This window comes from Lagopus muta, chromosome 5, assembly GCF_023343835.1.
Source record: "Lagopus muta isolate bLagMut1 chromosome 5, bLagMut1 primary, whole genome shotgun sequence".
NCBI lineage: Eukaryota > Metazoa > Chordata > Aves > Galliformes > Phasianidae > Lagopus > Lagopus muta.
Genome location: NC_064437.1, coordinates 61,672,575 through 61,688,532, shown reverse-complemented (window position 1 = coordinate 61,688,532; position 15,958 = coordinate 61,672,575). Strand labels below are relative to the sequence as shown.

The window sequence follows — 15,958 nt, the reverse complement described above, 5'->3', positions numbered from 1 at the left end:
TCCATTGGCAGGAAGAACAAAATGTGTTCACCCAACAACAGATTTGCTTAAAAACCACCTCATGTCACAGCACCCAACTCAGACAAACAGCCTCACTTCCCTACGTGCTTTTCTGGACCAGGGTGAGAGAATCAGTCATTCCCACAGGATTAAGCTCAAACTCGAGGACAGAAAGTTTAAATCTAGCATATATACCTGCAGGGAATGCAGGATATAGAGACAGGTGCACACAAGCAGTACGACTTTGTGGCCAATCCCATCACTGGGCAAGGAGTTCCTTAACAAACTCCGCTGTACCTGGCACAGCAAAAGCAGTAAGCAAGCAAAATACACAAAATAAAGCCACTCATCTTCAACTTCCAACGAAAAAATTTATTTACAATAGAGAATTTCATTTAAGTGACATGCATCTGGATTTTTTTTTTCCATTTTTCATTTATTTTACAAATCAGCAAATGCAGATAAAGTTTACACTCCTTAAGGCAAGAGTCCCCATGCAAGTAATACATGTTTATATTAAATCCAAAAGACATCCAACATGGGAACTCATGTACAAAGGGAAGGCTAGGATCAGCAATTTGTAATTTCTTAGAGAACTTGACAATCTCCCTGATACAGGAACTTTGAGATCAACTTGCTATGAATTATACTATGAAAATGCAAACAATAGCAAGAAATTCTGATAGTCATCTTAGTACTGCATACAATTAAATCAACTTTATTTAGAAAGAAAATACAGTAGTGCATACGAAAAGGTGAAAATATAACCCGTCCACATAAATGTATGGACATCAGTGTGCCAATGGTCATATTGCACTCAGTGTTGAAGTCCAGAAATTTGGTTAAAAGTTAGCTTTTCCCCATTTTGGCAATCAGTTCGTCACAAATCTTTGTCAACTCTTCTATCTCTTTATTCTGGAAAACAAAAGGCAGTATTAAGTTCCATGAAAAATATTATTATATTGAGTGTATTTAAAAATCAAGCTTTCCCAATAAGTGTGGAAGACCAGCATTTTCTCCAATACTGGGAATAGATGTATGTAGGATATACACACACACGTAGAGCAGTTGTGCATAATGCCTTCAAACAATCTGCTTGCTGCTTCCCACACAGAGCTCATCTTACTGCAGTAAATACAACTTAGCACCAAATCAGATGATGATTCAGGACCAGCAGCCACTCCTGGCACATGATAATAACACACAGCGTGCTTTTGTTTCCAGGCTGTTCCCCGTAGCATTACTTTCATTCTGTTTTCATGGGGCTCTAAGCAAGGACCTGCTGTATTTTTGTGGAAATAAGCTCCTTTGCTGAGCTAGAGAACATGAGATATATTCTGGCTGGCTGTGCTTGAGGAGCAGGACAGGACCGTGGGCAGACCTCGACCTAGGTCTAAGCTCCAAAAGAGAGCTGGAGGCAGCCAGTCCGAGGCAAGGTCATGTCACTGCCTTAGATCCAGAGTCATTAAGGTTGGAAAAGACCTCTGAGATCATCTGCTCCAACACCCAACCTGTCCCCACTGACCATATCCCTGCACCACCTCCATGGTTCTTGAACATCTCCACAGACAGTGGCCCTGTGCTCCTGGGCAGCCCGTGCCAGTGCCTCACTGCTCTTCCTGAGAGGACATTTTTCCTAACATCCAACCTGACTTTGTTAAAGAGCAGAGCTGCTACATACCTTTTGTTCCAGTGTTCTTTCCAACGCATCCACCTTCAGCTGCTCTTTACGAAGGCTGGCCTGATACGCTGCTTGCTCTTGCTGAGCCTTGCCTCTCACTTGTGCAATTTCAGCATTGGCTCTAGAAAAACACAGATTCTTGTCACGTCAGGAGGTCTCCAGGAGAGGATGGAGGGTATCCAAGGATGGACTACATGTTAAGAGATGGGTAGGGCTGCTTTCTGTGTATCTTTGAAGGCAGCCTGAGCCTCGCCCCTAGAGACTTTCTGTGGCTCTTTCCCTTGCTCAGCAGTCAGCAAAGCCTCTTCACTATGTCTATATGAGAAGGGGTCAAAGATACCACTCAGCAGGAGGTGTTCTCTGGAAGTTTCTCAATCTGATCTCCAGTTCTCACAGACAAGATTCACAGCTGGGAAGCAAATCCAAGCCTCGCTTTACTTTAGGCACTGATCAATGCTAGCGATGTTTTGCAGACATCTCCTGGGCTTCGAGGACTGCATGCGGACTCTAGAAATGCTTACTTGGTTATTCCATGAAAGCATTAAAGATGGCAACAACAACAATCCCAACTGACCTGCCTGCCTTAAGGCACAATCAGATGTTCACACCTTAATGGTGGCTTATGGATTTACACGCACTTTTGTGCAAGTGCACATCACCATCAACACAAGTGGGCAAACTCAGCATAAACCAGGGGTCCAGAATTAACTGAGAGACACCTGCTCTGAACTGCACACTCTGTTCTGCTGACTGATGTCAGGGCAGTAACACAGCACAGGGCAATAGCAAAGCACTGGGGCACAAACATCAGCTACAAATGCAAATATCTGAGCACAGCCCTTTGTAGCCGCATAAGCCTGGCTAACAGCTCCCTCAATCTTCCCTGTCAAATACATGAAGATAAGGAGAATTTTAAGGTGCTCCACATGGACTCCTCCTGGGGGATTTTTTCACTGTGAAACTAATTCTTTCTTTAGCCATGGTCAGGAGCTGAAGCACAGCATCTGAAAGGAGCAGGTTTGGAGCGCAAGGCTCAGCCACAGGACCTTCCTGCAGTGTGAACTCCTCAATGGAGATGTGCACAAGCAATTACCTGTCCAGTTTTTCCTCGGCGTGGATTTTGAGTGCTTGATACCTCTGTTCTTCTTTCTTTACTCGTGATAAATACTCTTGCGCACATTTCTTTAATACTTCTTCATTCTGAAATGGAAACATTACATCACATTTAATCCAAGTCACATTCAGGTACTTGTAAGGAGGCTGTCCAATGCTGACAACTGACATGCCCCCAGAGATTTCATCTGAAGCAATTCTGCACAATGCAAAAAGCTTTATGGTGCTTTTATTTGTGTTTGGTACTGGGCTGAAATCCTCTGTTTGAGGATTACACCACACCATGCACTTTAGACATAATCTCTGAGTGGAGATACGGATTTCCCCGACCCCTCAGCCTGCAAGCCAGCCCCAACATGTGGTAAAATCCAGCAGGTATGTGATATTTATTGCAACTGTACTGTCGGGTACAGGAACAAGCTACTCTTTCTCAAAGAGAAAGAAAGCACAGTGGGCATTCCTGTTGTGCACAGTGCAGGGCCATGCAGCAAAGCAGACTTATGCCTGGAAACAAAAAGGTGCCCCATGTGAAGCAACATGGGTTCACCACCACGCAAGCGCCCTCTCAGCTTTCCTCCGAACAGGAAAGGAGCGACTCGCCTTTCGAAAGCCCTCCAACACCTCCTTCATTTTTTCATATCTCCTGAAAAGATCTGCCAGGGATTTCTCCACTGAGTTCAGATCCGCCAGCGCTTGCTCCTTCTCCACGATCAGCTGTTGAACGGTGTGATGGGAGACAGACTTCTCTCTCTGCTCGTCCTCTGGTAGAAAGAAGATGGGGGAGAAAAAAGAAATCAATATGAACACTGATTTCACTGTCATCTATAGCTTCTACTACGCTGTGCTCTATGCTGTATGTTAGTCTGCAGAAGATCCAAACGTCACTGTTACTCAAAGACAATATCATGTTCTGGAAAAAGCTTTCTAAATACAGTGATAATTAATTACTGTAATACTATGGGAAAAAGGTGAAAACATCTTCTTACAGATGATTTATTTCACTTGGAACTCAGCTGCTCCCATAAAGGAGATACTGGATTCAGTGGAACAGGCTGCCTAAGGAGGATGTGGATGTCCCATCCCTGCATTCAAGGCTGGATGTGGCTCTGGGCAGCCTGGTCTGCTGGTTGGAGACCCTGCACATAGCATTGAGCATTGAGGTCCTTTTCAACCCAGGCCATTCTATGATCCTGGGATTCCTCATTTGCCAGAAGAGGCACAAGCTGGAGGAGATTACATGCAGCAGTACTTCAAGAGCAGGCAATACATTATTTGCTGCTTCTGACCCATGTTGTCATCTCCCACCATCTTTTCTAACCCTGTACAAACCTGCCACTTCATTTCATTTAGCCCAGCTCAAAACTGTCCCCTCAGAAAACTCTGTAAACTTTCCTTCTTAGGAGCTCTGCAGACAAATGCCAGGAAGGAAACCCGACTTTGGGCAGAGCTGGTTTGTGGAGGGCATTTCCTAAGCGTAAAGAGTGTTTAACTACATGTGAGGCAGCAGGGAGGGTGGGAAGAGTAAAACAGGATTCCAAATCCACATGGAAGACAATTTTTTTCAAAGTAAAAAATTAAAATAGCTTATAACAGTAGGAAAAAAAAGCCTGCCATTGCCTACTTGAGTGATACACTGCTGGCTGCAGATCCTAAATTAAGATCTTTATGTCTCTGTTTTAAGGGCTGCTTTGAACGATGCTGCTATGAGATATGCTCAGAGAAATAAGCAGCTTTACGTTACCGTTTTCTTACACCTCCGACAGAAATTGAAATGAAGGGAAAAGTTCTCCCATCTAAAAAGCAGTTTTAAAATGCACAACTTTTCATTTAAGCCTCCTATGTTTTGAAATATTTTGACGGGTGTTCAGTTTTTCACTCAAAGAGTGAAAATGAATCTGATTCAAAGAGTATTTCACCTGTTGGTCAACCCTGAAATGTCGAAGTTCATGCTGTGAATTCCCAAGCAATTCACCTCTTCCTTTTGTGTATTCAATCTCTTTGTAGTCCTCTGCATTTGTGCCAGCCCAGCAAAGCCCCAGGCAGTGACAAACAAACACCTTTGGGATGAATGAACCAAGGAGTGCACAGCCTTGGCGCCCCATCACTCTGATAACTTCTCCCTTTTGACTACTTGGAGACACACCATGATTATTTGTAATACTCAAATAAAGGGAGAAACCCATCGATTTCTCTTCCTTTATTTATGTAATTCTTTGAGATCTGAGAAGCTGCCACCCCATGCTCCAGCAGAAGCCTCCTGTAAGCACGCTGGAGATACAACCTGCCCAGCTCATCCCCAAGCACTGACTGCAATGATGCCAAGTGTTGGGCAGCACCTCTACTCACAGCTCCATGCAGGAGAAAGGAGCCATCTGCATCACTAAACGCTTTAAGGTGTTCAAAGTGACAACTTAAATCAATAAATAAATCTCCATTTACTTCTTCTGAGATTACTATGGTATTTTAGCAACTTCCTCCTGCTAGTGATGCAACCTCACACCTCACATCTAGGAGCTCTTTGCCTCCCAGCATCATGGGCTGCAGGGGCTGGGCAGACCCACCAACTACTCTCTGAAGCTATCATTTAGCCTTAAGGAACAGGCTGCTCAGTGGAGCTGTGCAGGCAGCTCCAATCTCAGCTCACCAGTGACAGCCACTTATCTCTACATTGTTTCTAAGGCAGTTTATAAAGGCTACGTGATCAGAATATTTTAATTAAATGGCTTCCATGTCCATACCACACACTGCCTGTGGGTCACCACCACCACGAGGATGCTCAGCACTAAGGATGTCCAAATGGACAGAGTGAGGCCACCACCACAGGAGCAGCACATCCGCCCCGAGGCTCAGCACAGCGTTATCACATAACTGAATGGGAATGCAGCAAACAGAGAACAAAGGCAAAAGAAAGGAAAAATGCAGAGTGGTGGTGTGAAAGTTGGTGAAAAGCTTTACTTACCGGGCTTGCCTGTTTGTTTTTGCAAGCAAATAGCAAGAAGCAACGAAAACGGAAGCAAAATAGAAAATCAGGAATTGTTAGGAAAGCAGAAAATAAGTAATGCAACAACCCGTAATGCACAAAGCATAACATTTGTTTGTCTTCATAATGAAAAGTTCATTATGTCTTTAAGCTTACAGGTACACGGATACATTTTTTTAGCAGGAAAAAAAGAGGAAAAAAAAAAGCCCAACATCACAAATCCGACAATACAAATAAATCTACAGCAAGGATTTTGGAGGGGGAGGAGGTGAGTGTGACTGAGGAGAGTGTGCGTGCCACAGGGTGAGCAGGGGCCTTTGTGAGCTCTGCCCAGGCTGCAGCACAGCAGCATGGCTGTCCTTTGTGTGCCCACCCTCAAAGGGCAGCAGACTGTCTTAGGGGGCCAAGTGTGAGGAAGAGCAGATAAAGCAGCAGGAGGAAATGATGCAGAGACACTCATAGGGATCTGTGCACTGACAGCGTGCAAGCTCTGCCTGGACAGCATGGGACTGATTGTATGAGCTGAGGTGGGCTAACACTGGGCTCTGTACATGACAGCAGTAGGAGATCTACCACAGCCCTTGAAATCAATGGCAATGACAGCTTGCAGGGCATGTTTTCAGCACTTTATATGCAAACACACCCACAGTCTTATTCCACGAGTACGAAATATTTTCCGTGCTCACTCTGCATGCACACGGCAGTCTGTAAAAGCTGAGCAGGATCGCTCAACCACGCTGAATATTCATGAAAAGGGATTTGTGAAATCGGTTCACTTGCAATGCCCTCCTGGCAGAGGGCTCTGTAAATAGCTCAGAAGGGTTAGATCATAAATAGAAAGAGCAGAGGCATTTCCTTTGTGAAAATGCATATTTTGCTCCAGCAGGGAGACGTTAGTGGGATAACAGCTCAGTCAAGTCTATGCAAATAGCATGCAGACAATCACTTCCCTCACAATGTGGCATTTGGGTAAATTCTTTCGTCAGAAGGGACAATAATTTGCAGCAAATGTCAGGAGAAAGTGGGATAATTAGAGGGAAAATTTACACTAAATGCTGGGAGAAGGAGCCTCACATTTATCATGCTGTAAAATTTGCATATTGCTCTAATTAGCACATGCTTCCTGTGTCGCTGCTGTTGTTTCAGTTCTTTTGAAAACGGATGGCAAATTACGTTATTTACAGCCACAGCTCTTAAAAACTTGCTGTACATCACCTGGAAGACTCTGACTGATACTTTGAATTAGAAGTTTGAAGTTCTTCCTATTTCCTCAGTGGCCAAAGGCCCGATGCTTTAATATCCTTGATTTCTTTAAAGATGAACTGGCAACTGCAGAATTTGCCATGCATGCTATGGCTGTGCTGTTGCCTTAGAATCTCTGTTCCATACCTTCTCATTGCTCTACAGACTTACAACTTCTATACATACAAGTTTAACCTGCAGTCAAAAGAAAGTTCTGTTGCTGGCTGCATGCAGAAGCTTAGGGAGAATGGGGCAGGTCCTGTGTCTGTCCATACAAATGGCCATTGAAGCTGAAGAACTCCCTGCAGAGTGATACAGGACCTACATGCTGTAAGCATTCAGATCAAACTCTGTACTGCTTTAAAAAAGAAAAAAAGAATCTCTTGACAGCAGTGGGACACATAAAATAGGAAAAAATGTCCCCAGTGTTTGAAGAAGAAAATTACATTTTGGAGACTGTGACCCTGATTCTTCGCCACGCTTGGTAATGTCCATAATCGTGCATGAAGCAGCACCAGAGCACACCCAGTGTAAAATAAAGGGAATCAAATTCTTGGCATAATCTGACCACTCCTGCCTTAACATCTGTATGATGAGAATGACAGAGGTTACGTCAGAAAGCAGGCAAACCCATTCAGGCTTACACACAGAAGGCAATGGAGGCAGAACACTGTACAGAGAACAAAGCACACAGATGAAGACTTATTTCTAGGCCCTTTTTTTTCCTTGTCATGAAAGGAGGTTGGGGTGCCTCCCATGGGCTATGAAATGCAGGAAGGCAGCAAACAGCAGGCACTGAACTGCCCCCCCACTGCTCTCCTTGGGCAAAAATAAGCAACTGTGCTATAGAATTTAGAGAGAACTCAAGCATCAAGTGCTAACACTTGATGCACAGATGCACAGATGCCTTTTGTGCTGCAGGCATGCAGTGCTCTCTATGACAGTTCTCCCACAGGAGTGAGAAGAATGATTTCTTGACTTCTGCAATAGATTGTGCAGATAGCTTGGAGACCTTTATGTCAGTAGCTGGGAGGTGGATTGGCCACTCACAATCTCAGCTGGGATTGAAGTTAATCTCGGTTTTGGTCCAACCAATGCACTTAGCACAGATAATCCCTGTTGTAAAGAGCTAAGTTTGGTATCTCCTGTTAAACAGCTGCGAGCGGATGACTACAGGGTTTTCAGGTCATTTTATGTCTCTCCTGGAGATACCTGTAGAAGCTGGGCAGTGTTTGAACATGTTTCCCATGGGACACTTTGCTTTGACACAGAAGAAAAAGCCCTGACCTTTCTGTATTACCTGGACTGCCTTGGGGTTTATTTCTGTAAAGCGAAGCACCAGCTTCACATCACCACCTGGAAGCACACAGTGTGCCCTCAGATGCATCCCCATTCCCTGCAGCATCAGCGGGGGGAGCTGGCATCAAAATGAAGCCCACAGACTTAAATCCCATTTCTATGCCCTCTTCAGAAAATCAGAGTGCAGGATAGCATCTTTCATGGCAGGAACACCTACCTATCATCTGAGCAATCGTCTTCTCATATTCTGAAACTATTTTCCTGTAAGAGGAAAAAAAAGAAAAAAGAAAAACTTTTGGCAAACATCATAATAGCTAATAATTAGAAAATAATGCTACTTAATAACTGAACTATGGTATAAAAGCAGGACACAGATCCTGCTCCATGCTTCTATATGCTCTTTATTCCTATGCAACAAATAAAACTGACAGCTTAAACGTTGCTCCTCCACGGGGAGGGAAAAGGAATTACTTTGCATCACACCCGAAGTACATTACCTATCTCAGTTTAAACATCAACATAATTGCATCAACCTAACTGAAGAGTTGCATCAAGTCTCCTTTTCCTATTGCCTTCTTCCAGCCCCTCTTCATCCTCCGTGTCCGCTTGTTTTTAATGTGAACATTAACAACAGCTATAATTGGTAGGCAAGTAAATCCAACAGCAGTACAGCTGGCCCCCATCCAAAACGCATCCACTCTTCCACTCTCCAAACGTGAAGAAGTGACCCATCAGCACTTAAAACAACACAGCCAAAACACTCAGCAATGGAGCACAAAGCTCACCGCGTCCAATTTCACACATCTTTTGAAAAACAGAGGGGGGAAAATGTTACTTTCAAGACTATTTTATTTCACAGACTCGCAGCAGGCTTTGAGTTTCCTTCTTGAAAAGAGGTTAGCCAAAATAAGCAGATTAAATGTGATTTAGAAAGATGATCCATCCCTTTCCAGAGCCAAATAAAGCTAATGAAATGGGACTAGCTTGATCTGTGCTTTGATTTGTGAGCCACATAGGATTGCCTATGAAAAACAAAATCACTGTACGCTTCATCTGAAGTGAATATTCCAAATAGCCCACTGGTATTTGAATACATATTTTTTGAAGTCTTTGCTCGCTTTGATTTGCTCCATTTTAGCTGCAGACAGAGAGGTTGCAGTAAGGATAAGGGGAAATCCTGGGACAGAAGTCAGCAAGGAAAGGAGAAAGCTGTGGAGATCCCCCAAACCCAGCGCAGTAACAGCAGCACTGCATGTGTCAAGTCTGGATCACATACAGACCCCAGACAGTGGGATCATTCTCACATAAGAGGTAAGCAGCAGGGATTTCAAAGCCATGTCATGTCCTTGTGATACCAGCCACCTTCAGGAAGTTTGATCATCTTAGAAAATGAAGCCAAGGACCAATGACAATGAACACAACATTAAATGTTGTTAGAACACCATACAGCTTCCCAGCCTTACTTTCATCAGTAAACGTGGACACTACAATGCCACAGTGATTTTAACACTATTTGATTTGGAAAGTGAAGATCTCAAGGCTTGCTTCATATTCATCACAAAGCTCTCTTTCTCTCAAGCAGACTAAAGAAAAGGCATTGCAGGTGGGGAACCCAAGGATGCTGACCATGTCATTCCTCTCCGTGATGGAGCATCTCAACTCAAAGTTGATGCTACATAGGCCTAAGCTCTTCTATTTCAGACCTCTGGTCTGCGTATTGACTTTCCACAGTTTTATAAGTCATGAAAACATAGAAATCCCAGGCTACCTCTCGAAAGGTCTTCTGCTTGGCATCCCACACAGAGGTACGATCAATCACACCTCCAACAAACCATGTTTAAACACATCCAGCCTGACTCTGGCTCTACTCTTGGGCTATGGCACAGCCCATCACTGGCTATCTGTTTGAATCCTACTATATCCTTATTGTAACTTCTCATTCAGCTCCTCTCCTCCAGAGTGGAATCTCCTTCACGCTGACGTTTTGCTGGAAACTTGGCTAAACTCAGGAGGTAGAACAAGGAGTATTTGCATAAAGAAGCATTGCTTCTCCTCCTGCAAAAAAAAGTTACTATGCTTGCAACTCGATAATCCCAGCCTTTCCCTTCATTCCTTTCTTACAATTATGTCACGTCTAATTTCTGCATCTCTAATTTATCACACATGAACTGTTTCAACATGTGATCTTCCCAATGAAATCCTGGTGCACACATGCACCTTTCATCATTTTGAGACAAAATGACCTTTTCCCCATTTGCCTGTTGAAATTTGGCTTGCATAAGGCTTTTTCTTTTTTTTTTCTTCAAAATCAAATCTTATTGAGGACATAGACACAGAAGCAAATTAATGCGAGGTACAGAAAGGAACAGATCCTACAGTGTGTCAGATGCTCTGTCTCTCTGCTCTCCTTTCATTAAGGAATAAGCAACCCCTGCCAGTGCCTGTTTGCAGCCAGCAGGCGTATGTACCCTGGCAGCCTCCAGAAAATAGACAAAGTACTGCACTGGAGTGTGTGCAATGAACTCTGAGTCATTCTTTACATAATTCCTAGGTTTTCTTCATTCCACGTTTCGTTTTTTGGATGCATGCATGCAGCAGTTCCTTTCCATTTTGCCTCATTATGCACTGAGAGAGCTATGCCAGGGTTTTGGTTCCTTTCCCAGGCGGAGAGCAAGAGAGGTGAGAGAACTCAGCGGGCGCTGGGAGATGGTTCCTCTCCAAGGCACAAAGGCGCTGCCCTCGCCTCCTGCAGACGCCTCTCTTCAGATGCATTGGCTCAGAGCCCTGTGCTCCTCGATTCAAATCTGCCACGTGTGACACTTGGCACCTTTGCCAGTGCTTCTGATTTGTGCAGCACAGTGTTCTTTTGCCCCTGTTCCATCAGCACAAGTTTCCCGGATGCCAGCAGAAACTGCAGGTGCAGATCACTTCTCAATACAGCTGACTGGCTTCTGCTTTAAGCTACCTAGGTCTTTAACTCTGGGAAGAAGCAGGTGCTAGAACAGAAAACTCAGTCTCAAAAGGCATCATGGAAATTATAATTTGAAAGATAGATGCTAAAATAATCTGTCTGATCTCTTTTATTTATGAGTGAAGGACAGAGGTAGGGAGAGGGCCTGTCTGTTTGAAGGCAGAAAGTAATAGGCTTTAAAAATTCCATAGAATACTCCTAGAGAGACTCTTTTAAAACTGATGACTTTCTCAGATCCAGGTCAATGAATGGGTCAAACTTCTCTGCATGTTGTTCTTATGGCATTACCACTGTACAGAAAAAGAATGGCTGAAACCCTCAGCTGACTAGATGGCAAGCAAAAGTGATGCTCTGAGCAACTTTATCCACTATAGTGACTTTATCATTTTTGCAAATGGCAGAGACCTTGGCTGGGAAGAAAAGGCCAAAACAGTTATTATCAGTTTACTGTTATTTAATGTAATACAGACAGGCTTGCAAGAAGAAATGGAGTACAATAGATCAGCAGATACAACTAGAAAGAACTGAAAAGTTCAGAGTGCTTCTTGTCAGCTCTCAAATTGGGTAGCAAAATCCAAGATAAACACTGGTTAGCTGAAATCAAATTTAGTGTGTGTGCTATAATTAAAAATTCTGTTCAAAGAGAAGGAAGTTGAAACTCCTTGAAAGTCAACTCTCAAAGGCAAGAGTGGCTCCTTTGCAAGAAATGCTTTCCTACCAGCAATGGGGCTTTTGATGTTAAAGAATCTTTTAATAATAACCTCCTGAAGGGAGCCTCTGCTGCTCATACCTGTATTCAAACCTTCACATGCTTTTTTTCTGCTGGCAAAACTCCTCGTGGAAAGACAACTTTAAATTAGCAGACAGACACCTCTACCAACACTGCAGGCACAGTCATTCAGTCAGGCAACAGAAACACCACAATGCAACCCATGTGAGAATTCACAAGTGAGGGGAGCAGCACAAACTGGAGAAAACTCCTTATATTAGCCTGGACTAAGACCCTTTATCTCAGTAACAGCAATGTAGAAGTTCACAATGATTACCTTCAACAGGTTTAGGATCAGTTTGAAGCCTGCAGTTAAATATAACCAACAACTTCAGTGAGCCAAAGATCTGTACAGTCATGGCACTCTGTGCTGTCCACAGCCTGAAGTAAGACTACACTGATGACCCACCTCATTTCCATCACTTCCCTTCTGCTTTCTTCATATTTCTCTTTCCACTCAGACACTTCTCTTTCCTTGGCCACAATCTGAAACAAGGAAAAAGAAAAGTGAGAAGAAGTGATCCACTGAGGAGGAAACAAAATAAGTGTACAGTATGGATATCAAATTCTGATTGATACAGGTACAGTTTCCAAAGGCACAATGGGTTCAAATACAAGCATGCCCGTTGATTTACAGACTGTAAGGTGCAATTTTAAGAAGTTCAGATGTGAGATCATGATCATTTAAAAACGCTTCATACAATGCCTGATTTGGAGCCAAGACTGAAATAATTTTGGCTTTGGAACACAGTCCCACGGTTTGTCCTCTAAGGGGGCTCTTATTGCTTCTGCGTCCATATGTAGGGCTGACTATCCATGAGATTTTATATTTGAAGGACTGTGTTCCTTTGTGCTCCTTTCACTCGCACTGCAATGGTTAGACACTGGAATGGGTTTCTAGAGGTGGCTGATGTCTTGTGCCTGTCCACTTTAAAGTGACTTTTAGATACTGCTCTTAATTACGTTTTTTTACTTTGGGTCAGTCCTGAAGTAGCCTGACAGCTGAACTCAATGATTTTCATAGGCCTCTTCCAGCCAGTATTTACATCCACAACAAGCAGCACTTACAGAGTAGCACCTTTGGCTTTGGTAGCCTCCAGCGTGGGTTTAGAATTGCTGAGAACAGTCTCAAGCATGGTAAACATAATAATAATATAAAGAGTTTGGGAGAAAACAGAAAAGAAGGAGTCCACAAGTGCCACCTATTCCCTATTCCCAATTCTAAAAAATTACCTCTGCTCTGGCAAGTCGTAGTGCAGCATCCAAGTCTTGCTGGGGGTAGAGAAGACTCGTGGTGCCTTCTGCATCCGAAGCGCCGATCCGTGAGTACAGCACACTTTTAGAGATGGAAACATCTGCTGGGATAGCAGGTTCTCTCTGTGTGTTTGGGTTTTTTTTTAAATACAAAGAAATGAGCCATTAAATACATGTTGAGCTGACGTTTTCTGTGTGCTAGGCACCAGGGTCCTGAGCTAGGACTGACAGCCAGTGCACTACTAAACTACAACAGCTGTAACATTGACAGGAGCATTTCAATACACATCTAAAATTCATAGCGAGCATCAGGAGAACCAAATTAGCCTTACAGAGAGAAAATAAAGATAGTGCATCATCCACAATATTTTAGGAGCTTATTTTACTACCTCCTGATACAGAAATGTCATGAAAGCATCCACAAGAAACACGTGTCAGCAGAGGAAATTAGAATGGGAGGCAGAAAGCTCATTAAGGGGAATTCTGCTTCCATAAAAATAGATGAGATTAAAAAAAAAAACAGAAATGAGGAGGTGTTTATCTTACTAGTTCTCACATGCTGATATATTCTGTCACAAACAATATTTTGTAAGAAGTGTGAATATGCAGCTGCCATTGCTGCCCCGCTGGTTATTTAGCATGCAATTAATATGTTAAACGAGGTTTTGTTAGCAGCTGCCAATCTTGTTCATGCCGGTGGTCAAAACTGGGTCAGAAGGATACAGAATAAGGAAAAGAGCCCAATAGAGCCAAGTGAAATTGAAATGCCTGACCCTGCAAACACTCTAGATGTAAACAACTCACATCACAGTGCATTAAAAAAAACAAGTTTATAAACACCCACATCTTGAAATACCACATCCAGACTGCTGATGGCCTGGATAGGAATGCTCTCATGCTGCTCTGCCCCAAACAAAATGCTGCACCTCCTCCCCTCCAGCACTGCCCTCATTGCAGACTCTCAGATTTGTCCCACGAATGGTTCACTCGCTCACAGCCCTTCTCACACATCCCAGAATAACAGAAAGGATCCAAAGCCACAGTTCCTCCTGTGCAGCCCTTTCTGAGCTCCCACAGCACACCTTATTGAACAAGCTGTCCTAAGGACACAGAATGCTCACATTAGGAAAACACAGGAATAGATGTTATGCATTCCACCCACATCTGTGAGCAATGTGCTGAAACCGTGCCAGCAACACTAAAAGACGAGACAAGGAAATTTAATTAGAGCAATAACAAGCTCAACAGCACTTCAAAACACCATGCTGTTTATATAGGAGACGTGTCAATTTGCTCTCTATCTTTTGTTCATTTTTAAACACAGGAATCATCTGACTCTGTGCTTTCAGCTGCAGGCCATTCCTCTCTCTTTTTGTCACATTTTACCACATGCACCAACTATTGATCAGTTCCAACAACACGGAGGCACAACCTCCAACCTGGTGGCTTTGCACAGTGCAGCAAAAGGCAGCACAGGATCTACCCAAATTACACAGCTTGTATTCTTCAGATTTCTCCTGATATACAGTGACAATGCAGGAAAAAGCACATCTTGGGCACGAGTCATCTCTGTGTACGCATATATATATAAAAACACACGGTGCTGCCCACAAACCTCAGTAGAACAGGCAAGAAACCAGACCTCTGCTGCTGAAATTCAGTATTCCACCTTCAAAAAATGCACTTTATTTCCTACTCAAACCCAAAGAGGAAAACTGAGAGACGACAAAGGGCTATTAGAGCATCAAAGCTGCCCTCAGAAGAAAGGCCATCCTGCAGCTCAATCTGTTGAACCACACATATCTTATTTCAAAAGCCTTCTGCTGTGTGAGCTGCTGGGTCTCGTGAGGAAACTGCTGGGAAATATTAATCGTGGCAATGGAAACACACATTTCCTTAAACTCCTGTAAAAACTTTTGGAAGTCATTGTCAATATGTGAAGATTTTGAAGGGGAAAAAAAAAGCACATTTCAAGAATTTAATACATATTTAGGGATTTTTGTATATCATGGAAGCATAGAATGGCCTGGGTTGAAAAGAATTACAGTGCTCATCTGATTTCAACCCCCTGCTATGCACAGGATCACCAACCAGCAGCCCAGGCTGCCCAGAGCCACATCCAGCCTGGCCTTGAATGCCTGCAGGGATGGGGCATCCACAGCCTCCTTGGTGACCTGTTCCAGTGCCCCACCAACACCTTACTAAGATGGTTTTTCTCATTCTCTCCTGCAGTTGAGTGAATTTTACAAAAGAATTACTAATGACGTATAATAAAAGCTTAATATTTCCCCCCAAATAACTACCGTAAAAGCTCTTGGAACTGAACCAGCTCACAGAAACACCGGTGTCTACTAGCCCAACCAGCACTGTCCTGACTCTGGAAGCAGGGCATGCAAACCCCAGCTGGGTTGGCTGGCTTCTTTCTTTGGCAGGAGCATAACCAACCCTCTCTGCCACAGTCTCCAGCACTGGTCTTATTGGTTTTATCTAAGAGCCAGTTTTACAAACTGATGGCCCATTTCCTATCTGTTATTTTCTGCCTTCAAATATTCCTATCATCTGAAAACAAATAGCCCAATAGCATGACAATATCACCTCAAGTAATATTTCGCCTATGCTTTAAATTCAGTGCCTAACTGCCAAAAAAGT

At 43.4% G+C, this 15,958-nt stretch overlaps 1 protein-coding gene across 8 annotated transcripts in view; it reads right to left on the bottom strand.

Annotated features, from left to right (window-relative positions):
- Nucleotides 1-345: 345 nt before the first annotated feature.
- TACC2 (transforming acidic coiled-coil containing protein 2) overlaps nucleotides 346-15,958 on the bottom strand; it is a 115,403-nt gene continuing 99,790 nt past the window's right edge. For 5 of the 8 annotated variants that reach the window (XM_048945089.1, XM_048945088.1, XM_048945091.1 and 2 more), the window contains 7 exons: nucleotides 13,289-13,432; nucleotides 12,465-12,541; nucleotides 8,533-8,576; nucleotides 3,395-3,555; nucleotides 2,775-2,881; nucleotides 1,682-1,802; nucleotides 346-915 (listed from right to left, as the gene is read on the bottom strand). In XM_048945089.1, the coding sequence (XP_048801046.1) occupies nucleotides 850-915; nucleotides 1,682-1,802; nucleotides 2,775-2,881; nucleotides 3,395-3,555; nucleotides 8,533-8,576; nucleotides 12,465-12,541; nucleotides 13,289-13,432 (720 nt within the window). In that variant the 3' untranslated portion in view covers nucleotides 346-849. The remainder of the gene's footprint in view (nucleotides 916-1,681; nucleotides 1,803-2,774; nucleotides 2,882-3,394; nucleotides 3,556-8,532; nucleotides 8,577-12,464; nucleotides 12,542-13,288; nucleotides 13,433-15,958) is intronic. The other 3 variants (XM_048945093.1, XM_048945090.1, XM_048945094.1) reach the window with 2 other exon arrangements.